This window comes from Pelobates fuscus, chromosome 11 (genome assembly GCF_036172605.1).
Source record: "Pelobates fuscus isolate aPelFus1 chromosome 11, aPelFus1.pri, whole genome shotgun sequence".
Classification (NCBI taxonomy): Eukaryota; Metazoa; Chordata; class Amphibia; order Anura; family Pelobatidae; genus Pelobates; species Pelobates fuscus.
In genome coordinates, this window is record NC_086327.1 from 40266310 (window position 1) to 40291053 (window position 24744).

The window sequence follows — 24744 nt, forward strand, 5'->3', positions numbered from 1 at the left end:
GTGTGAGTACAGCCATCAGTGATATTCCCTTCATATAACGTGCCTTTACGGAAAAAGGAAGGCATGGTGGTGAGACAGTAATCCGAGCCAATAGTAAACAGGAATTCTTGTAGCGCTTGTATCAGAAATATTAAAAAAGTAACCACTTTTGTAGACCTATCTTAACCTAAGTCATGTGTTTTTATTTCAGGGATATTTACTAAAGTGAGATTTCAAAGTGAATTTCAAATTTATGGTCAAAGTTCCGATTTTAAAAGAGTCAACTGTGCTATCAGTTTGACTACTCTGGCCTTAAATTTGATGTCTTCTTTGAATTGATTAGTGAATAATCCTGTCAATTTCTTTCAATGAGTCTAAATTGCATTCACACTTAAAAGAAACATTATTTTCTTTTACTAACCCTGAATCTTTGGTGGCTTGATGTTGAATTCTGCGGTTAACATTGTATCAGACGTGGAGCAACCAATCATCTTCTCCATTACGGACTCAGTATGGGCTTCATGTAGAAAATGCCTAACGACAGACACAGAAACCATCTCGATCAACAGAGAAAGCCAAGTGCTCAACACAAAGTATAAGAGACACACTGACCGTGAACAGCAGTTAAATCTTGTGAAAGTATTATTCTCTAATATGTGATTTTTTGGGGGGGGTGGGGGCTGGGGGGTATTTCAAAGTGAATTTTCATATTTTAAGCCAAAATACACAAAATTCGACAAATTATTATTTATAATATTTATAAAGCGCCAACAAATTCCACATCACTGTACAATGGGATCCACTATGTTTTTAGTTTGACTATGTAGGTCTTAAATTTTAAATTCACTTTTATTACCCATAATTCACACTTAGTGAATAAACCTGTAACTTTTTTTATTAGAAGAATTGCTTTCTTACATGGAGTTTGGTAGATAGACTTTTACTTTCACGTCTGTAGCGTTTAATTCTTCACTGACTATGGAGTGGAATTCATCAGCCAGCTTTAAGGGATGTACAATATTCACCTATAATCAACAACACTAGTTAGTGTTTATATATGCTTTAGCAAATATACTGTATGGTTTGCCCAAAGACCCATACACACCTCCCTCCCCCCAAAGGTAAGTGATGTTTTCAGCAATTGCAATCTTTACCACTAGATGGCAGTGTGTCAGCTCTACAGGTCTATTCCAGCGAAGGCTGTGCAAGCAGCCACATTTGTACAAATGGAAAAAAGGGAGCGAGTCTAGCAAACAGAGCATTCCTTCTATATTGACATAACAATAAATACACAGCACAGAATGATAGATATGCACATAAATAAACTGCTGACTCAGAGCAATGGAGGCTTGTTTGAGATCAGAGATCAGAGTTTTGCTGAATTTTAGTATTTATAAAATTACACTTGATCAAATATATTTCATCTGATTCCCATGCTCCATACCTTCCCTCGAGTTTTGTCAGCTAGCTGTCCCAATTCCGGCAGCCTGCAATCTGTACCTTCTATAGTCACCACGGAGACAACGACACTGTAAATTAAATCAATTGATTACAAATAGGAGGAATGCGATTTGGAGTGATTACATTCTGATTTGTCTCTGATAATAACAACATGAAAAAACTAATACAGTGCATTCAATTTAATTTTTACTTCTTAGATATTAACATTTTTCTAAATCCACTCTTAAACATGCACTAAAATCCTAGGACTCTAATACCTCTTGTGGCAAACTCACCCAATTAAGGGAGTTTACCATGAGTTCTTGGAGGGGGCTGCTTGCCCGCCTCCTGCCTTGTGACTATGGCCCCTGTGTTAAACTCTGGGTCAGGACTGGAGAGAGACTGTTGTTCGTGTGTTTTCCCTGCACTACTTTATTGAATAGAGCTTGTCGAATGAATTATGCTAATGTTGTTCGTTTTACCGAACAAACAGTCGAACGACCGACAACCCTGCATGTGGAGTGTGCGGTTTGTTAACCACCCAGAAGCTGTGGTTAACCGCAGCTTAATTGGCAAACCACTGGGTGGTCAGCGTTCATATGAACGAACACGTGGCGGCTGCCATTTTGTTTAGTCGAACGCGCTCAGCGGTGTTAAATCATCGAACTCCTGGAACTGTTTTCGACTACTAGTTTCACGAACACCGCTGAGACTTCTACCTTCCGTGCGTTCGGTTAAAACCATATGAACGGGGAGCTATTTTAAGGGAATGAACTGTCGAACGAGACCATTACAATGAAAGTATGCACGAACAGATCCGTTCGTGCAATCTGTACTTTAAAAGAATGTGAAGATAGACAGACCGCACATCATAAATCTATGGAACCCTTTTGGGCATAAAAGCCATGCTTGCGGTCGATCAAATAGGACTTCCAGCTAACTCCCGAACGGCTGAACGGATTTGAATGATTTTTGGATATGTTTGTCCCCTATGTGTGGTGGAATGTAAGTTTTATATGAATGTGTTGTATAATTGTGGAGTTATAGAAATTGGTTAAAATGTGTGTTTAAACTATAGTTAATTATGTTATCTCCCAAGCAGAGGGGAGGGGATATGTGGGTTGTAACCATTGTTTGATTGGCTAATGTATAATTGTCTGTGGGTGTCTCCCTTGCATAGGAGAACTGCATAAAAAGAGAGTACCTGCCATTAAACCTTAAGTTCTACTTCACCCTCAATTTGGAGTGCCGTCTCTTATTGGGGGAATCTACTACAAGGAATTGCTATGCTAGTCATACTCTCTTGGTATATCACAACTAAGCTCTTGTAAGAGCTTGTTCCTGTCTTGCTCTCTGAAGGAGTCTACGGTGGTTATGGAGTCGGCTGAAGTGCTTGGAGCCCTTAGGAAGTGCTAGGAGCATCCTTCAACGGAGGTACCTAGTCGGGGTGGCAGGTGATTCGTTACACCTCTGTAGCCTTTAAAGCGATGGGAAGCCTCTGAGTGGAAGACAGATGTGAGTATTTTATCACATGTTCACATGCAAATGCATTGATTTCTATGAATGTACAGGGTATGTTTTTTTTTAGTAAAAACAACTTACAATTTCTTTACTTATGTTCCAATCCAGCATCACGGATTAGATTGCACAGTAACTGCAAATTGAAAAAACATAATAAAAGTAATAATATTTATTACTACTGCCATACTCACCTCCTCTCCAGTGCTTATTGTCCTACCCTACCGTCATCACGCAAGGTTTTTGGGTGTGATACTAATGTAACATCCATCTGCGGTGCCCTTCTACTTCCCACCTCCCTCTGACATGATTTTCAAAACTGTGAGCTCTTTCCTAACGACGCCAACGTGCGGGCTTCATTGCCAACACATGGACGTTAGAATGGTATGTTTGTCACTTCACTCTTATATGTAAGACAGGATTGCTAGAGGAATAATCAAAGCAAGCAGAGTGTAGGCGATGTAGCTGCTGTGAAGGCATTTCTTGGTGTGCAAACTATGCCATCAGACTATTTCATCTGTATGCAGAGAAATTATTCACCTGCAAGACTCAATTTCAATTGGACATCTAAATCTACACATGTTTGAAATGTCTTTTATTTAAAGTAAACTTGTGTGTACAAGACAGGCTCATTTTAAAAACTCACTCCAAGCACCATAACCACTGAAGTACATTATAGTAGATATGTTCCCAGAGTGGTCTGGTCCCTGGTAAGTTGTCAAACCATTAGCAATGGTTTGGCTACTTACATTAGGGGGTGCCAGTGCACTGCTGGATCCACAACCAATATAGTGAGCTGTAGTGAGTATGGTGTTTGTAGTTCTCCTGTAAAGTATTCCGATCCTGGTAGTATCCCATAATCTGTGAGCTTACACTTTGCTCTTTTAGATTGATTTAACTATAAATAATTACCAACGGAATGTTGCTTATTTGGGTGACCAGTCGAGAAACAAATAAAAATGTACTTATAGAGCAGACCACACTCTAACCTGTGCTGAAGAGCCATCTCTGCCAGGTTACTGTAATAGAGTCGGGATGACTGGTACACATATTCTTCTGCAATGTCTTCCAAGTTCCCCAAGTCTGTGTTAGCCCTTCCATCTGTGCAAATGATCACCTGATGGGCAACAATAAGAGTGAAGAGGTTAACCTTTTAATGAGTCACTCACACACTGTAACTCAGTTATGCTAAGTTATAGTTGGGCAGTGCCGCCATCAGAAAATTTGGGGGCCCCTAACACAGCTCAAGGTCTGGCCCCAAGGGGCATGCCTCCAAGCTCACCCATAGGTCCCGCCTCCAAGCCCACCCAAAGGGCTTCCATGTCTGCCCACAAGGATGCAGTGTGTAGTGAATACAGGGTGTGTGTTTTGTGGATGCAGTACGTGTAATGTGGACACGGTGTGTGTTAGTGCAAGTGTAGTGGATGCAGCGTGTGTATATTGTGTATATATATATAGGAACAAACAAAGTGCAGCTAAAGTTTGTTGCTCTCTGGATACACTTGAGCCCTGGCTAGCACCCGGCAACTTACTAAATTACAGCTTGAGTGCAGGAAGAACAAGTTGTTTCTTTATATATATATATATATATATATATATATATATATATATATATATATATATATATACACACACACATTTTGTTTTGAATGTAAGCATATTTTTGTATGGAGTATGTGTGTGAATGTTGGCGTTTGAATGCAGGCGTGCATTTGTGTGTAGTGCATACATTTTTACGCACACTGATACACAGATACACCAACACCCACACTAACACACATGCAAATACATTGACACACAGTTACACACACTGATACACACGCAGACAGACACACACAATGACACATAGTTACACACATATACCCACACTAACACACATGTGGTGGACCCTGTCCTTGTACACTTAAAACATATTCTCTATCTGCTGGTTCAGTACTTTCCCTTCTACCAAACATATTGCCAAACATACGCTCCCTGGCAGACAGCAGCCTTTTTGTGAACTGAATGACCCCAGCGGTGGTTAGTCGTGGAACCATATGCGGCTACTTAACCACGTGGTTCTTGGTCTACTTGCAGGACTGTTTATTCCACTTGCCGACATGCCAGGAGAGCGCTATTTGGAGGAAAAGTACTAAAGCCTGTTTGGATCAATCACTCCCAGAGAACCAGGGGGAGCCCCTTTTGTTTGGCCACTGGAGTTCCCAATATTTAACCGGAAAAAGCCACCTTTGTGCGTAAACTATTTTGCGCTCAGCACTCATGTGCAGCTCGTCAACATTTTACCCCAGTGGGGATCGAACAATTCCTTATGATCCAGCCTCTATTTTGCCAATTTGGGCGCTCGGGTTAAAGCTATCCCAGGATATAAGACATGTGGTTTTCCTGTGTGGTTTTAATGCATTTTGGGGTGTTTTATGTTTGGCTCTCTGTATGCGGGAGATAATTAGTTTACAGGTCAGTAACTCCATTATCTCCCAGACACAGAGACGCCTGGGCAGGCACTATGTACAAGACAATGGAGACCCCATGGTGGGATGTGTGCATAAAAGGCTAAATTTAGCTGAATAAAAACAGTTGCACTCCCAGAACTATGTTTCGTTTAGTTACTGGCGGGAGAGTTATATTCACTGATCATCACTGATTATAGCTTCGAGGAGGATTCAGCAGAGATACCTAGTCGTAGTATTGGAGCTCCGCTACACCACACACAGATACACAGACACTATACACATTGACACAGAAAACACACACTGACACACAAATACACACACTGACACAAAGATACACAAACACTGATACATACTGACACACACATACTAAAACACAGACATACAAACATACTGACACACAGACACACATACTGAAACACATACACACCCACATACTGACATAGACATATATACTGACACACAGACACACACACATACTAACAAACATACAGATACACACATACATACTGAGATGCATACAGACACACACACATATATACTGACATACATACAGACACACATACTAACACACACAGCTAATTTTTCAGCCACCCTCCTGTTTCTTTTTCTTTTGGGTGCAGGAGGGTGGTTGGGTATGATGGGAGTCAGTCTGGCTCTCCCCTCTTCACGGCCTCCTCTCAGTTTCCTCCCTCCCATGCGGAGTAAGCTGGGAGGAAGTGATCGGTACTGTCACTTCCTCCCAGCACTGGCTGTAGCTTACATAATTAAAATGGTCCGGTCGCGCTATTAAAGGACCACAGCGCTGACTGGGCTCCTGGAGACATATGTCCATCGGGTAGCCCTAATTGCATGGGCCACCCGATTGGCCCCATCAGCGTGCAGGCCACGGTGCAGGGGCACCTGCAGCAGTTCCACAGCTACAGAAGGGGAATGTCTTTCCCTGAGTCTTTCATTTTAATTTTTTTTGTATTTAAAGTTTTATCAGGTATTCCAAAACTGCAGCACATTCTGCATTCACATGTGGGTAAAATAACTCCACCGATGACATTAGTAGCACATAAAGCATAACGTATAATTACAACAACAAAAAAAGGAGTTAAGCGGACAAAACATTCAAGAAGTTAAAAAGAAGAGGAAAGAGGAAAGGAACAAAAAGAAGGAAAAAGTTAGATAAACTTGGTTATTTCAATTTTTTTTTAATACTACTCGTACTCCAAAAAAAACTACACCTTCTTGTCTCCAACCCAGACTGAAGTCATCTCCTGTTTGATTAAGTGATACAGTGATATAAATTGTCAGCACATACTGCAGGACTATCCTGAGAGGTTGCACTACAAGGGTTATATTTGCTTCCCTTTTTGATTAGTGACAATTGGCCAATTTTATTTAATTCAACTTAAAGAGATACTCCAGACCCCTAAAGCACCTCAGCTTGATAAAGTGTATTATGTGTGAAGAGAGTGTCCTCTTTTTTTTCCATTTTACGGAAAGCACACATTTCAATAGAATTTTATATAAATAAAGCTTGTTACAACCCCCTTGTTGTCAGTCAGACAATAGGACCTGTTACTTCCTGGTTTGGTTAGTTCAGTGGAGCTAAACTCAGGAGGCTGCAATTGCTCACAACACCTGCCTTGAACTGCATTGAAAAGTCTGTGATTGGACAGACACAGAAAGTCTGGGCGACGCTAGAAGAGAGGGTTTGAAAAGGCTTCAAACCAGAAATCTGTAACTCTTTCAAACTGTTTTAAACAGAAAAAAATGCATAGTTAAATGCATGCATGTTTTCATTGGGGGTATATCTACTAAATAGTGATTTATTTTTATTTGATGCTGAAGTGTCTCTTTAATATTGTTGTTGTTTTTTTTTTTTTTTTGCTCACTTATGTGCTTGCTGCTTGCATATCTGCCTTTTCTCCCGTTTCCTATTCCTTTAAGGTTGCAGACCCAAATGTTTATTGTCTGTGTTCTCCATGCATAACTAATTTATCCCTTTACCTCTGTACATACTTTTTCTGTCTTTATTCTAAATTTTCTATGCCTCCTCTTACATCCTGGAACATAAACCACTGAACATTTACATGTCCTCGGATTCGATTTCCGTCCATTCTAAATTTTCTTCCACCCTAGATACTCTTCATTCTTGTCAATCTTGCAAGCTGCTCTCAATTACCCGTAAACAAAGAATCTCTTAAACTCTACACCGTCCCTCTCCTGATCATCTCATTAGCTACAGAGTTACTTCCTATATGTACTAATGCTGCAGTCTTATTCTTTGCCCTCTCTCCTTTCCCTACAGACAACTATTGTATATGTTTGCAGAACTCACTTGCCTTGGATCCTGGTTTTTGAGAAGCCATTGCAATGCAAACCAGTGCCGCAGGTCCGAGCGCTGTCGCTCCAGTTTCATTGAGGCTACGTTAAAAAAGACATGAGTTGGAATACAATCGTACAAATTTGTTCATGAAAATTCTTTTAGAATTTTTTTTTAGAAGGGAAAAAATCAAATATAATTTATGACCATTAATGCAAACAATAATGAAACAGGACTCAATTCCATGCTTGTCATAAAAAACGAACAGTCACATAGAAACATCTAGCTTAAAAGCAATTAACAAACTAATTTTACTATAGGATCACCTGGTTTATCATGATCGTATATCTGTACTCCTTTCTTTCTCATTGATTGTGTAACGCTTCTTTGTGAATAAGGTTTTGTGCTTTGTATAAATGTCAACAAAAGACACATTCCTGAGCTCAGTGCTATAGCAACTCCAACATAACACTGTAATAGTTTACGCTATTACCTGTGGCCTTCACCTTTAGACATTCTATTTAATCACTTCTATTTCAGGCTTTATGTATTATTTTTAACTTTAAAAAAAAAAATAATTGGAAAGGAGGTAGGGCAGGACAGGAGAGTTTGTGCAGGATTTCAATTAGATTTCTTTATTTATGATTTTAATTAACATATCATTCTATTGCTAGTTTGTATATATCAGGAATAAACCTACCATGTGAGGATTTTGTGCACAGTGTTTGCCTGTTATATAAACTATTCATAATATTTTCATAATCTTTTTTCTATGGGAAAGCATTGGGAAGCTATTGCGCATGCCCAGCATAAAGGCAGCTCTGCGCCAATCAGCATCTCCTAAGAGATCCATTAAATCAATTTAATCCTTATGGTGAGCATGCAGCGTCTTCTATGGAAAAATAATTGGATTGTTTGAAATTGTCAAGTTTGATGATCTCAGCCAAGGAGGCGGATCAAGGGAAGGCACGCCGCTACGAGACAGCCTCGGCCACGGAAGAAAGATTAGTAAAATCACCTTTTTAAATGCAGGGTGGGGTGGGGGGGGGGGGGGGGGGGGGAGCCTAAGCAGTGTTTTTAAAACAATAAAGTCAGGAATACATGTTTGTGTATAAGGATACCAAATTAGAGCAAGCTATTGAACAGATAAAAGATCAAAATTAAGAAAACCCTCTTTCTTAATTTTGCTTTTTTTCATTGCTTAGTTAATAACCTTATTTGCTATCTTTATTAAAACAAATGGATATGAAACAAATCCATTTGATTAGTTACCGATCCAACAATTTTTGTTTCTGTTTGGTGTTGCTGTGATTCAGAAATTTGTAAGCTTTTGAATTGCCTGAATTGTTAGGAATTCAAACAAAATTCAGTTTTGTTGGGAAACATATTGCAAAGGGCTACTTGTAATAGTTTTGATTAACCATGAGAAGCCAGCTATTTGTGACCAGATATTGAAATACAGCAATATTGATTCTAGAGTCTGATTTATACTATTGAGAGCTCTTACTTCTGCATTGCATACCACCCTCACCTGCTTATTGGATTGGAAGGAACATAAGTGATCTTCTTGCCTTACGATATTCCCTTACTCTGTTATCATCTTAAACGCTACAGCGGTTTGTAGTGGTTATGATACTTGGAATAACCCTTTACTAGAAGGACTTTATCAGAGCCTGTTGCCTCTCTTTCATAAGTCATTAAAAGCACACTCCAAGCACCATAACTGCTAAAGTATACTGTAGTGGTTATGGTGCCATAAATATCCTGGTGCTTGCCCAGTGTAAGTAGTCAAAATGCTTCAGAATAGTTAAGCTTCCTAACTGGCCGACGCTCCAAGCCTCCACTATAGCCTACAGACAGGGCCGTCTTTCTGCATGGGCACCAGTGCACTGCTTGGCCTAAAATGCTGTTAAGATGACCCTTGACTGCTGACCCTCTCCCTTTTTATCTTCCGTTACCCTTCCCCCCAATAAAACACAGACAACCAAATTGTGGGTAAGGGCAACGGCCACAGCTTTTATTATTAAGCCAGCATAATTTAAACCAACTGTCAGCTGCTGGGTTTTCCCAGCAGACAGCTAACACAACAAATCTTCCAGAGCCTCTTCAGCCTGAAGTCCGTCCTCAACCAGACCAGGCTGCGACTCCCCAAGCCCGTCCGGGCACTGCTCTCAGTTCCACTTGCTGGCGAAGGACAAACCGCAGCTGTGACAAAAGAAACAGAAAAGAAAACACACCAAATACAACACATATAACCATAACATATCCCGTGTTCACACCAACCCAGGGAGGGTGGGCGGGAAACAGCACTGCTAGGTTCCCTCAGCGTGCTCTCCAGTGGTCTGGTAAGTATTTCCCAGTGACCCCGGTCCAAGTTCATCCCAAACATTGTATCAATTTTTGTCACCATGGCAACCTCTCCGGGCAGCAGTCATGCTCCCCCTCCTTATCCACTCCGGGGGTTGGCCTTGACTGCTGACCCTCTCCCTTTTTATCTTCCGTTACCCTTCCCCCCAATAAAACACAGACAACCAAATTGTGGGTAAGGGCAACGGCCACAGCTTTTATTATTAAGCCAGCATAATTTAAACCAACTGTCAGCTGCTGGGTTTTCCCAGCAGACAGCTAACACAACAAATCTTCCAGAGCCTCTTCAGCCTGAAGTCCGTCCTCAACCAGACCAGGCTGCGACTCCCCAAGCCCGTCCGGGCACTGCTCTCAGTTCCACTTGCTGGCGAAGGACAAACCGCCACCGCAGCCTCTCCCCTATCCCTGGAGAGGACTGCGTCCCCCCGAAGCCAGCGCCTGTTCAATGGCTGACTGTAACCCCAAATTAAATATATCCAGCCCAATTTCGTTTAGGTGGACCCCATCAGCCCTCATTATGTTTGCGTTGTTCCCTTCCAGCTCCACATGACATGCCACAAAGCCACCCAGCCTACGCACAAAACGTGAAATCATCATGTTGAAACGACGCCTGCCGCGCTCCACCGCCCTGGCGTGTGGCAGCGCCCCCCAAGCCGGTCGAGGAGTAACTTCGGACCACACCAGTGTGACCTCGCTGAAAAGCGCCATACAGCGGGCCAAGTCGTGCTTGCACGCGTAAATTAAATCCACAGCTCGGCACCGTCCCAAGTCATTCCCCCCGGCATGAAGTACCAGAACCACTGACCCGGTCACGAAGCGCCGGAGCGCGACGCACTCCGGATACACTTGGTGCCACTCCAAACCCTGTATCCCCCGCCATCGAACCCTAACCTGCTCATGCGGGAGCCCTAGATTCCGGCCGTATGGTCTGTGCTCAGCGCGCCTAGCCGCCCAATAAATAAAGGAGTGACCGATGATCCAAACATACCGGGGGGAACCTGTGAAGAAAACAACACATCATAACTACCAACAGACTATAACAGATGAGGACGTATATACAGTTGAAACCTGCGAGAATCCCATCGACCCATGCGCTGAATTGCAGCATCGGACAACCCTACCTGTCGCGCCTGAGTTGCTGCACCAATCCGGAAGGAGTGGGGAGAATATCCCTTATCCTCTATGCCCAAAGCCCGCAAACTAGTCTTAAAAACACTGGAGAACTGAGACCGGGTTAAGACTGACCCATCTGCGTGAAGCAAAAAGGACTCTGCAGCCTCCGGCCGTAAGCGCGCGTATTGACCTACCAGCGCCACAGGACACCACCTACCCCCAGTAGCACCAATGCTAACCGACCTCCCCCGACCTAACTGATCTGTTTTGGACTTCCGAATGAAAACCTCCACTCCACTCTGCCCTATGCGAACGTCCCCCCTTCGAAGAGATGCCAGAGCCCTAGCCGACGCGGCCACCAACTCACCTATCCGCAGCGCAGCGTAAAAACACAGAGAAAAGGCTACCCTGAAGAGCAGCGCCTCGAAGGGGGAGAAGCACACCGCAGAGAGAACCCCACAGAGATCATCCAATAAGTGGACGGACACCGGCCGTCTACAATCAGGAACCCTTTCTCTCCTCCATCCCCGAAGAACCCTCTGGACCACGAACTCTTTTGAAAGGTCCTCCCACCCCATACAACGCATCAGGAAAGAAAGAGCCCCTAAACTGCGTTCCACCGATGACACCGAAGCTGCGCGCTCCCGTAAGGAGGACATGAAAGCCAAAGTAGACAGCAACCTACCCTCAGAGGAGTACAAACCGAACTCTCTCGCAAAGACCAGCCACCGATCCCACACTGCCCGATAGGCAGACCACGAAGCGGGAGCCAGCGATCTCCTGAACAGGTCTGCTAGGTTCCGAAATCGAGGGTCCATAAGCACGTGGGACATACCAGACCGGCTTCCTCGGCTCCTGGAGCGACCTCCCGAAAACGATCCCACTGAAAGCGAGAAAGAGAGTCGGCAATGACATTAGACACTCCGGGAACATGGATTGCTCGGAACCAAATGTTAAATTCCAAACAACGCAGAACCAACCGGCGTAACAAAGCCAATACTGGAACCGAGCCAGATGATAAACGATTCACCACATGGACCACGCTCATGTTGTCCGTGCGGAAAACCACCTGCCTGTTCGCAAGCTCCTCCCCCCATAATTCCACTGCTACCACAATAGGGAAAAGCTCGAGAAAAGTCAAGTTACGTATCAGGTCCGCCTCGCGCCATGTAGCAGGCCAAGGCTCCGCACACCAACGTCCCCGAAAAAATGCCCCGAAGCCCAGGGAGCTGGAGGCATCCGTAAACAACTCCAGGGCCACGTTAGATATCGCTTCTCGACGCCAAATTGTCCGACCATTGTACCCTGCGAGGAACTCACTCCAGACATTCAAATCGTCCTTGAGCCGCTTGGTGACCCGAATAAAATGATGGGGAAGGCTAATGCCGACAGTAGCCAGAGACAGCCGTCTACAAAACACCCGACCCATAGGCATGATCCGACATGCAAAGTTCAAGTGGCCCAACAGGGATTGCATCTGACGAAGCTGCACCTTCCGCGCACCCTTCACCCGATCAACCATGGTCGTAAGGGTCCCCAATTTATCACTGGGCAAACGAAAGACCAAACCGATGGAGTCAATCTCTATACCCAGGAAGGAAATAACCGCCTTCGGGCCCTCTGTCTTGTCCTCTGCCACTGGAACCCCTAAATCTCGCATAACTGCCTTAAACTGTCCCAACAAGAATTCACATTGCGAAGAGTGACCCGGACCGACGAACAGAAAATCGTCAAGATAATGCAAGAGGGAAGAAAAACCTGACACCTCCGATACGATCCATTCCAGCAATGAGCTAAAAACTTCAAAACAATAACAAGAAATCGAGCAACCCATGGGGAGGCACATATCGTAGAAAAATTCCCCCTGAAACTGACATCCCAACAAATGAAAACAGGAAGGGTGAACTGGGAGCAACCGAAAGGCCGATTGAATATCAGACTTAGCCATCAGGGCCATAGGCCCTGCTTCCCGAACGAGATCCAGAGCCCGATCAAAAGAAGCGTATCGGACCCGACTATCCTCCTTCGCAATCCCGTCATTAACCGAAGCCCCCGCTGGAAAAGACAGGTGATGAATCAGCCGAAACACCCCCGGATCCTTCTTAGGAACGAGGCCCAATGGGGACACCCGCAAATTATCAAACGGAGGAAAGGAAAACGGACCCGCCATCCGTCCCAAGTCCACTTCTTTTTGCAGCTTAGCCGCCAGAATCCCTTCCCTACCCCGAATCGATGACAAATTGTGCGCAAACGACGCCTCCCCAGACAGAGTAAATGGGATCCTAAAACCGTCGGTGAAACCTTCCCAAAGCACCCGCGCATCTCTATGCCTGGGGTACCGTGCGAGCCACGGAAGCAGTTTTTCCGCCCGTACCGGGGTCCTCCCCCCGAGGAGCGTCATCCTTAGATGCCGTCCTGGGGAGGGGTTTTCCTCTTCTAAAACACCGAACCGCCGGGTGAGCCCCACCACAGTGGGAACACTCATGTTTAAATCGACAACTGTTGTACCACCTGCACTGACTCTCATTGAAGAGCCAGCAGATGCCCTTCTTGATCCCGGCCGACGCTCCACCAGGAGCGCCGGCGGCCGAAGGAAAGGACGATGAGGCTGGACGGCACGGGGTCATGAGAAGTAACCAAAGGTTACCATCTTGCATTCCAAAATGCATGTGCGGTCGAACCGCCATTTTTTGTCTAAATTGCTGGTCGTATTTAAACCAGCATTGACCCCCATAAACTTTATAAGCCCCCCAGATTAAATCCAAATAAGAAAACAAAGACGGGGCCCGCTCTGGAAACCTCGTCGACAAAATACTAGCGTAAGTTGCAAATCCTTGCAACCAATTACCGAAGGTACGGGGGAGCTCCTTACCTTTTCCAATCTCCGTCGCCTCACCACGTCGCGGTCTATCCGCAGATTCCCTATCAAAAGGGACTAACGATATGAGGTCCACATACTCACCCTTCAATATTTTCTCCTTCACCTCCAGCGACACATGCATCCCCAGGGGGGCTATGTCACACACCGGCCCCCCTGCAGTACCCTCCATAGAACCCAACGGAGGGGGCCCCGTGGGAAGTGAAGCGTCCTGCGCAGTTAAGCCAACCTGCCCTAAGCGATCTAATACTAAGCGCAGCAATTTTATGACTTCCCCAGTATTCCCTTGTTCCAGCCCAGAGACCCCCTCTGTCCCTAACCAAGCGCGTGCGCACTCCAACTCACGGTTCTGGAGCAGGGGTCTCTCCATCAGCTCCACATCCGATCCATCCGTCAATACAGGTCCTGTGGCCAGCCTGCCAGCCTGCCCTCCAGGGGGCTGGCGGCTCACCCCCATGGTAGCTCCAGATCTTCTGGGGTGGGTGTGTGGAGGGGAATCCTGCGTCCCTCCCTCCTCTGTGGCTGCAGAAGCACGTTCAGGTCTCCTGGGGTGATGAAGAAGAGGGGAATCCTGCGTCCCTCTCCTCTCCCTGGTGGTCCCAAGATGCCCTGGCGAGTTCCTCCGCCGGCCTGCCTGCACCCGCTGGCCATCTCCCCTTTCGGGGGGCCAGCGGTGCTCCGTTCCGGAATCCCCGGATCCATCTTCACCCGGACTTCCGGGTTCGGCAGTGGCCTGTGACGTCTGCGCTCCTTGACCCGCAGACGTCACGTACGCGCCACCGGCGTTCCGGCGTGCGGCGCCCCGCCTCTTCCGGCGTGCGGCCGCACGCCCTGACGTCACATCCGCTGCAGCCGGAAGAGAAGGGTGAGGACTGCGCGACCTCACCTCTCCCACAGCGCCATCTTGGGATCCGCCATCTTGATGGCCAGGCCCCGACCGGGCCATCCGACGCGTGGAACACCTCTCCCCGCTCCTTCTTCTTCCGGAAACCGGATTCCTCCGCAGGGGGCCAGCCTCACTCGGCCCTGGACTGGTAGTAGTTGGTGGCACAGCCCTGGCTCTCCTCACCGGACTGGGAGACAATTTGGATGGCGGCCTGGAACGGCGGGTACGACGTCCTCTGGTGGGCCCCGACCCCTCTTGAGACTCCTGGGTGTTTTGGACGCTGTGAAGCAGTGCAGCATAGGACTCTGCGCCGTGTGTCCTCTAAAGGCCTGCAAAATCGTGAGTAGAGCCTCTCTGGGCATGTCAGGGACATGAGCCATGATGTTAGGTTATTAACTGCAGTGGCAAAATTCTGGAACAGCAGTTTTAAAACAGTAACAGCAGTTTTTCTTTTTTAAGGTGACCAGAAACAGCACTGCTAGGTTCCCTCAGCGTGCTCTCCAGTGGTCTGGTAAGTATTTCCCAGTGACCCCGGTCCAAGTTCATCCCAAACATTGTATCAATTTTTGTCACCATGGCAACCTCTCCGGGCAGCAGTCATGCTCCCCCTCCTTATCCACTCCGGGGGTTGGCCTGTCTATAAAGAATCAAAAGCAGGACCTTCCAGCTCTCTGTTGAAAGTAGTGGCGCCTAGCATATCCCAGGGAATAATTCTACAATAGCACATTGTTTCGGAAATCATAAATCAGTGGCCCCACTACAAAGTTGATAAATTGACAGTTTTTTTTTTAAATCAAAAATAACCACTACAAAGCACCATAACCACTACAAAGTTGATAAATTGACAGTTTTTTTTTTTAATCACTTATTGGTCTCCTATCACGAAATGTGGGGAACATGGGTCACAGAAAGGTACAGACATGATTTGTTTGAACGGTTGTGTCTGAGTTTCCCCTTTTTTTTTCACCCTTTTCATGTTTCCTTGTTCCTGTTGGCGTGTAAATATGTCTCTGAAAAACTGTAGACATGTTGCATAACGCTATGCTGTTTTTGTTCTTTTTTTTGTGTTTAGTGACTAGCCAATATAAACAATTCTCATGAATTACTTACTTTTCAATCTGTGACTCCAGTGAACCCAAAGTTTCTTCGATTGTCCTTGGTAGCGGCTGGTTTTCACCCTGTGATTTTAAGTAGTCTGTATCCAGAAGCTCACAATCTTCCAGAACCTGAGGTTCTGACATACCATCGCCATGTAGCTTCACCTTTAAACAAAAAATGTAAAAAATGTGTTTCAATATTTCCCAGTAGGATTAGGCATCATTAGTATTTACAAAGTTAGCATTGATTATAGCCATGTCCCGAGCAACGCACAAAAATGAATAAATAAATACATCTGAAAGTCTCTTTGAATTCCCAACAAGTCATACTTGGGGAGAGAGAGAGGTGCGTGTGTGTGTGTGTGTGTGTGTGTATGTATATATATATATATATATATATATATATATATATATATATATATATATCATTTAATAAAAAACTATAGTTAAAAAGGAGGGGGTAAAGAACAATGCTGAAATAAATTAAGGTAAGCTCAACTGACTTAAACATTGACCGTACCACACTTAAAATCTGCAAAGTAAAAAAATTATATAGAGGGGGTGTATCCACTAACAGGTTTTATGGAGTAGATATCCTACTAAACGTCCAGAGCTAGATATAAACCAAGTCCAGTTATTAAGTCCAAAATTCAGTTCTAGAAGTGCATGTAGGTGTGAATGTAGCAAGATGTTGCTAGTACTGTGTCACTGTAACAAGTAACACGGTGAATATTGTAGCAAGCTTGCACAAAACTCGAAATAAACTCTAAATAAATAAAACAGCACAAGAGAAAGAAAAAAAATCACTAGATATGCACATTCCAATGTTCCCCCGGATAAAATAACAATAGATTTAGATATGGATGGACAGACAGTCAGACATCCCGATCTGTTTAGGGAAAAGGAGCCGGCATAGATCCCCTGGACTATAAAATGTGCTCATTCTTCAAGAAATATGTGAAGGTTCAAGCAGCATAACACATAGAACTAAATCTGTGATAGTGAGAAGATATGCTCCCCTATACAAATACTCTTACCATACATGATGGAGGACATACAGCAAGGATTTCTGGGAGTTCACTGCTGCAATCAAAACAACATGATCTGCAGGGATTTGTGTGAATTAGAAGGTTATGGGAGTATCCTAGTATACTGACTGGCTGGGTCACTCTTGGTTTGGGCATAGCCCACCGCAGGAATGTATAGGAAATGAATGCACTTTAAATTAACTTTTTTTTTTTTTTTACGTTTTCATTTCAGCATCTCTTACCCAGTGTATGAAACCTGGTGCAAGAAAAGACTTAATAAGAATAACAGTAGTGTGATTTCCAACTGACAATTACACGACACAAGGAAAGGTATATATCAAGAATAGACAGGAAAGGAAATGCATATTTGCCTAGGGCAGAAAAAATCCTTCCATAATCCCTGCCCTAATCTTCTTAAATAAATACACAATGTACAACTCTGCTCTTTCAGAGTTCTGTTTATTTATTAACTTATGTAAGCGGTGAGTGAATTCTACCATTCTGGGCATTTCCATAGAAAGACAATACTTAAAAGAATACTTTAAGCACCATAACTACTATTGTAAAGCGCTACGGAATCTGTTGGCGCTATATAAATGGCGATAATAATAATAATAATAATAATAATACAGCCTATTGTAGTGGTTATGGTGCTAAGAGTGTCCTGGTGCTTTCCCAGTGCAATCTGTCAAACCATTAAGGACCAAGCTTCTGGAATAAAAGGGAATCATGACATGTCACACATGTCATGTGTCCTTAAGGGGTTAAAAACAATCTGACAAATTAAATTTGGTGGGGTTTGGTATAGAAAAAACAAAAAACTATAACCCATCCCAGCTACCACCAGTCTTCCCTAGCTACAACAGCCCAATATAAAATTTCATGTTTTGTCATGTGCACCAGTCCAGCTCTGATAACAACTCTAGCCACTTTGTAGCTGTACCGGTGCTTTTCATGTGACCAATCCCTAAGCACTATAGGTCACCCGATAGGCATGTATCATCAGTGGCTTAGTTGTGCACTGTGGTCCTTTAACAGCATGACCGGGTCCTGTAAGATTATAAGCAGGGAGGGAGGTACAGGGAATGGTGCGCAGGAGGGACACGAGGAGAAGGCGCAAACTGGGAGAGACAGACTTATCTCTCAACAGCCTCAGTCAGAAGAAGCCACCCTCCTGCATCCAAAAGGTAGGAAATTAAAGGGTGGCTACATATGTATACATTTTTACCAGCATGTGTGTCTATATGTGTTTCATTGTGTGTTTTTGTGGGTCTGTGTATTTGTATGTGTCAGTGTTAATATATGAATGTATGTCAGTGTTTGTATCTGTGTGTCTGTATCTGCATGTGGTTCAATGTTTATACCTGTGTTTCTGTGTATCTGCATTGTGTCAATGTGTGCATCTGTGTGTCTGTATGTGTATAAGTGCATTTGCATGTATGTCAGTGTGTGCGTATGTGCTCAGTGTGTGTGTGTAGCAGTGTAAGTGCATCTCAGCATTCAATTGCCAAAAATGCACACAAATACATCCTTGCATTCAAACGTCAACACTATATACAAACACATCTCGGTATTCTATCACTAACATTATATACAAACACACCCATGCATTAAAATGCCAACACTACATACAAACACCACCCCACGTTCACAAACACATACTCTATACAAAAACATTGCTCAGTGCTAATTATGTCTTTAAACAAATCTATTTGTTCAATGATGAATCATTGAACTCGGCATAGAACCCTTTCTATTACTTTTTTAATTGACTTATCAATCGAAAAATGTATGAAAAGGGTTTGTATTTGGCAGACAAATCTATGTCAAACTGATCAATTTGTTTTGGTAAAAGTGCAAGGAATGCACAGGTCTATTATTCAGAAAGGTGTAGGAGACATCGAGTCACTTACCTGGTCACTGAACGTGACGAGGGCCACTCTTTTCTTTGGGTGATGACTATGGAGGAAATTAAGGCATTTTATCAATCCAGATTTCATGGCCTGCAGTTAGAAGAACATGTAATATGGTATTATTATTGCATTATTCAAGCCATCCATTTAATGATTCTTGTGCGGAACATGTATGATTAAAGAATGTTTTTATTTTACTAACATTCTTTCTCAATGTGTCCTAGTTATTGGAGAATGCAATTCTGAAGGATAGCGGCCCTGCTTACAACAATGAATCGAGTAGAATGTTCTAACTATTTACTCCATGTTCAGAGCTTAGTTTCAGAATTTTTTACATAGTTTGTTGTTGCAACAATAACAATGTATATTTCTTTCAACATTCCATTGTTTCTATAATATTTAGCTTCACAACTCTGGTGGGCAATAGGTTAAGGACTTATAGTCATAATAAGCATTTAAACCAAGTAAACTGAGTATTTCCATCACTGCTGTACCTTACTGTGCTCCACACATAATTGTAGCCTAGAGTACCTCCACCCATATAAGGTGCAAAAAGTGACTTATTCAGTCCAACAAAAGTCCAACTCAGTAATGCTTTGACCCCAAGGGAACTTGGACATGTCTTGAGGATCTTCCTACGTACCAGGATTTCAGACTATCCCGGTTTGTGTACTGGTATCTGTGGCCACCAATGACAAACAAGTCACTAAATTACTAAAGCAGGGATGGCAGCACCTACTTCTGGCCTGCAGGTGGATCCTAAAAGAAAGTAATGAAGAACCTACGTCTATGCAGGTTTACAACATTCCATCATGGCACAAATAGATATCTGATTCTCAAAACACCAGCAATGGCCACCCTTAGCCACTGAAAACTGTGGTAAACTACATTTCAATAAAGTGAAGCAAAAATCACCTATCTGGTGGAAAATCATCAATTTCTATATATGAAGGAACTGCAATCTGTAGTGTTTTAAATAATGTTTTACACTAAGAGTGTTTAGAGCTTAAAAAGATAAAGGTAATTCCATAAAAAATATAATCGTACAGTGCTGCCTCCATTTCTGGAACTCAATATATAATAATATACAATGAATTTTTATAACAAAGTTAAAAGTGTTACCTCCATTCTTGACGTGTACAAAACTTGGTCATTAGATCCAGGCCTGTTGTCATACAGCGTCTGAAATAAAGGAGATGACTTATGTTAGGAAACTGTATACATAATGACATCTGTAAGCAAAGCAACACTCAAACGCTTACCAACTATAGCAGAGATCCATAAAGTAGATGAGTAGCAAAGACTCATGAGAATCTACTCGAAGTACCATGACCACTTCACTGGCTTGAAGTGATGCTTTGAGTCTGTATGTGCAGTGTTTCAGCATACACAGAAAATGCATGTCGCTGCCGAAGATGTAACCTCACCTATGGCAACGTCATTAACCAGCCCAGATTGAGAGATCCCGGCTGGCCAAAGTTAAATCTGTGCAGATTGGACATCTGTCTGGACGGCATGCAAAACCTGTCCTCCTCTCAGCCAGGCCTTAGGGATGCCCCCCCTCCCCTATTTTTTTTTATGGGGAGGAACTATGCCAGTTATAGTTACTCCAACTCTATTTTTGGTTGGAGTAACCCTTTAAAAAAAATACTTGACAAAAACGGTATAGGAAAAAACATTGATGACATACTATGGTCCAATAGTAGCATCTTTGATCTGCTCCAACTGTTACAAAATACAGTGCAGTGTAAAAAAGGACAAGCTGTGTTCAGCAGTGTAGCCCATGCTGTAGGTTTAGAGGAACTTACGAATTAGGGGTTATTTAGGTTTAGGGGTTTAGGATTTTGGGGAGGCGGGGGAAGAAGAGGCATGGGGAATCCACCCTTATAGTCATGCTGTCAAGGTATGGAAGGTACCCAAGACACAAAGCTTGAAAGAGCACTATTCACAGACACAGGGTAAAGGACAGATACATATTATTAGCCCTTAAGGTGGCCAAACTTAATGCATAGAGAAGGCAAAATGATAAAGAGAATGGTCACATAGCAAGCCGAGGACAAAGCAGAATAAAAACCAGTCCAGGTCAGGGATATCAGACACAGGAAAGGCGAAATGTCACAGTAGCACAAATACCTCTGAATAAAATGACATGGTCTGGCAACATTCTACTTTAGAATTGACAATAAAATTATGCATCTACTGAGCTGTGTCGCACCCATGCTACAAGAACCCTTGTATCTGTGGATTGTAACTTCAATATAGCAAGGCTGAGAGCAGTGAAAGTTACAGTAATGTGAAGCTAGGTTAGCCCCATGTGACTTTCGGATTCTAAACCCCATAAACCCAAGTTCACACTTGCGTTTAGCACCCACTAACATTTCCTCCCACTAATGCTACACTAACCCTGAACTCCAAAACTTCTATTCCCACATTCAGCTACTTTTATGAAAGAGTAAATACTAAGTGGTTGTCGTTATCACCGGAGGTGGATGTAGAAAGACCGAGTTAGACCATGGGCACCTGCTAGATTTTATCCACAAACATCTACTGGCTGTTGTTGTTTAAAATTCCTTAGCAATTCCTTTTCAACAAAAAGCATGGAAACGAGACTAGAGCTGATGGTTTTAAGATAGCACAATTACTTTACATGTCATCTTTTGTCTCTTTATAAGACGTGAAAAACGATGTGTTAATGATGATTCCGTACCTCTATTGTCACACTCATGCTCCCAGAGATGTCAATGCAAAATATTAACAGGTCATCTTCAACATTCTGCTGTCCTCGGAAGAAGAACTGATCTCCTAAGCTGTTATATTGTTCATTCTCTCCAATGAAATTCCCAGTACCACAGAAAACACAAGTCCAAGTCTAATAAAAATTAAATTAAAAAAAACAAAAATAAAAAAATGAAAGTGATACTGTTCATGATTCATTCTTGCTCCCGTGATGGCAAAAATTGGACCAGATACATTGATAAAGTGTTTCAATATAACAATGCAGATTTAAACGCCAAACTACAGTCTGATGCATATTAAAGGAGCACTCATGGCTGGCTCCAGTCCTCATTACAACTTAATCTCAATAAAGTTGTCATGGAGGCTGGTGTACCTGGGCACTGTCTTACTTTCTGAAAAAGGTTTAACCACGGAAGATAAGACGGAACACATGCACTCTTGCCACCATAACAACTTCCCTAAGATTAAAGGGTTACTCCAGTGATCAGGGATTTAAAGTGCTCATGGTGCCTGTAGTCTGTATGTGTAGTGTTTCGCTATGAAACGCTGCACAGAGTTTAACCCTTTGCTGCCAGATTTGTAACTCCACCTCCAAAAGCGTCGTTAGAGTGTCACTCAGGGCTGCCATAAAATATTTTGGGGCCCCTGACACAGCTCAAAGTCTGCTCCCCTGATGCCCACCACCGAGTCCGCCCACAGGGATGCAGTGTGTATTGAATGTGGTGTGTGTGTAGTGGATGCAGAGTACATGTGTAAAGTGGATGCCATGAGTGTGTAATGGATGCAGTGTGCATCTTATATGTGACCAAGATGGGGGGTATCGCATTCCCTGGTGGTCCACTGGCATGGTGTCGGGAGCCAGGTGCTGTTCACTGCAGTTGGAGCCCACAGCACACTCAGTCTTCCTTTCCTAGCAGCTCCTCTGTCTCTAACTTTCGCAAAACCGGCCTGCGTGCTGTGTGGAGCATTGCCATGGTAAACCAACGCTCTCACGGCCACCATGCTCGTGAGAGTTAGCAACAGAGGAGCTGGTGGGAAGGGAAGACTGAGTGTGCTTTATATATGTATGTGCACATATGGATTGTGGGGCCCGGAACTCCGGGCCCCTCAGGACTGCTGGGCCCATGACAACGGTCATGGTTGTCATGCCCTGATGGCGGCCCTGGTGTTACTAGCTAGCCCAGAAGAAGAGGTCGGGGCTGACTAATGTTACATGTGTGCACATTTCTATGCACAGAGTTGCATTGACTGGCTGATGTCAGGTGATTTTCTCAGCCAAAGAATAGTCATTAGGAGTGGCAGTTCTGCAAAAGCTAGATGCACATAAACAGCCATAGAGGACCCACAGCACCCACTGGAGAACCAGGTAAGAGGATAAACTGCAGGAAAATGGTTTGCCCCATTACCAGGAGACTGGGCCGGGTACTCCAGACATTATAACCATTACACCAGACCGTACTGTCCACAGTAATAATAATAATAATAATGATGCTTGGAGCAACCCTTTACGTTATCATGGAATGAGAGTTTTCCTTTAAAAGATTTTAAAGAATGATATATATTAAAATTCATTAAATTCGTTTAAAATACATACAGGTTTTATTCACGAGTGTGAATTGTCCAAAACTGAAAATGAAGTGAAAGTGAATTTTCAAATGTTAGACCAAAATAACCAAACTGAAGACACAACCGAAATGGCGACATTTTCCAATTACGCTATTGCGGCCTAAATGTGAAATTCACTTTAAATTCACTTACAATCCCCAGCAAACATTTAACTGAATAGCTTTGCTTGACTCTAAATTCGGATCCTATTGTACTATCAACAGTAAACTCAGAAAAGTGCAACTGAGTGCATTTAACTGTATGAGATGTTAAAATACAAATTTCAGGGATATCAGCATTATCACCATGTCTACAATAGTCTTACAAAAGTAAACAAACAAACCATTCTGACACGGAACTTAACTGCGCTGTAAATTCTGTTATAATCACCTTGTTTTCTTGTACTTGGTTCAAAGTAGATAGACAGGCATTACAACTTCTACACAAAGATGGGGTTTCCGTGTTCATTGTGGTATCTAAGAGCAGAACAAAACAAGTCTTAAAACAATACATATCCACAAAAGATTTAAAATCATTACCAACTGCACTCAATACTCAAGACTTAATATTTTCTAGACTCAAGACTTTATTTACTAAACCCATGTATTTACTAATCAGGAATTTTAAAAACTGACAAGTGAAGTTAAAATGTAAGACCAAAGAGCTACGTTGAAAACATAGCTGCCTTCATCTCTTCGATCACTTTGCTGACAACTGACAGACAGAGGAGCCGTTCTCCTGCTCTCTGTCATGGCAACAGTGCATACACAGTTGAGTACTGGACATGCATTGAGAAAGCAGGGAACCCAAAACATTAGCAAATTTGTATTTTTCAATTGGTGTGCATATCTGCAACTTGTAGTGTTGCCCTAATTTTTGTTCTTTATTCTGTACATGCACGGTGGTTGCCATAATTATGCTTGCATGTAACAAAATGACAACTTCAATGGAGACTTAGTGGGCTGGAGACAGGAGGCACCAGGAGCCATGATGGTGTCAGCAAATGGGTGAATATAGAATTAAACTTTATGGTAAATTATATTAAAATACTACTTTTCTACCATATTTTACAGGAAACAAGTGAGGTGAAGTATCTTCAGAGTGTGCTAATAAGTCAATAGCCAAGAGGGAAGTGTGGTAGGGAGTAGCTTCATAAACGTACACATTTACACTCAGTCACAAATAAGGTGATAAACCCAATTTGCAGTCATTTCTTATTCGGGCTGACAGGCCTCCTTTCGGGCACAGCCAGTGATGCGATTGAGTCACTGGCCCATACCTTTTAACTTGGAATGACCGCTAGATGCTAAACTACTTATCCCATAAACATCTGATGGAAGGGAATTTGGGGATAAAAAGAAGCCATATAGATTATAGACCAAAACGAGAGGCTCCTCATTGGTGGAGCATCTTCCTGGTA

At 43.3% G+C, this 24744-nt stretch overlaps 1 protein-coding gene across 4 annotated transcripts in view; it reads right to left on the reverse strand.

Annotated features, from left to right (window-relative positions):
* LOC134578157 (circularly permutated Ras protein 1-like) overlaps positions 1-24744 on the reverse strand; it is a 110331-nt gene that overhangs the window by 13026 nt on the left and 72561 nt on the right. For all 4 annotated transcript variants that reach the window (XM_063437161.1, XM_063437160.1, XM_063437162.1 and 1 more), the window contains 10 exons: positions 23715-23800; positions 21691-21852; positions 20106-20165; positions 18984-19073; positions 16056-16207; positions 7721-7802; positions 3927-4054; positions 1424-1508; positions 898-1004; positions 401-513 (listed from right to left, as the gene is read on the reverse strand). In XM_063437161.1, the coding sequence (XP_063293231.1) occupies positions 401-513; positions 898-1004; positions 1424-1508; positions 3927-4054; positions 7721-7802; positions 16056-16207; positions 18984-19073; positions 20106-20165; positions 21691-21852; positions 23715-23800 (1065 nt within the window). The remainder of the gene's footprint in view (positions 1-400; positions 514-897; positions 1005-1423; positions 1509-3926; positions 4055-7720; positions 7803-16055; positions 16208-18983; positions 19074-20105; positions 20166-21690; positions 21853-23714; positions 23801-24744) is intronic.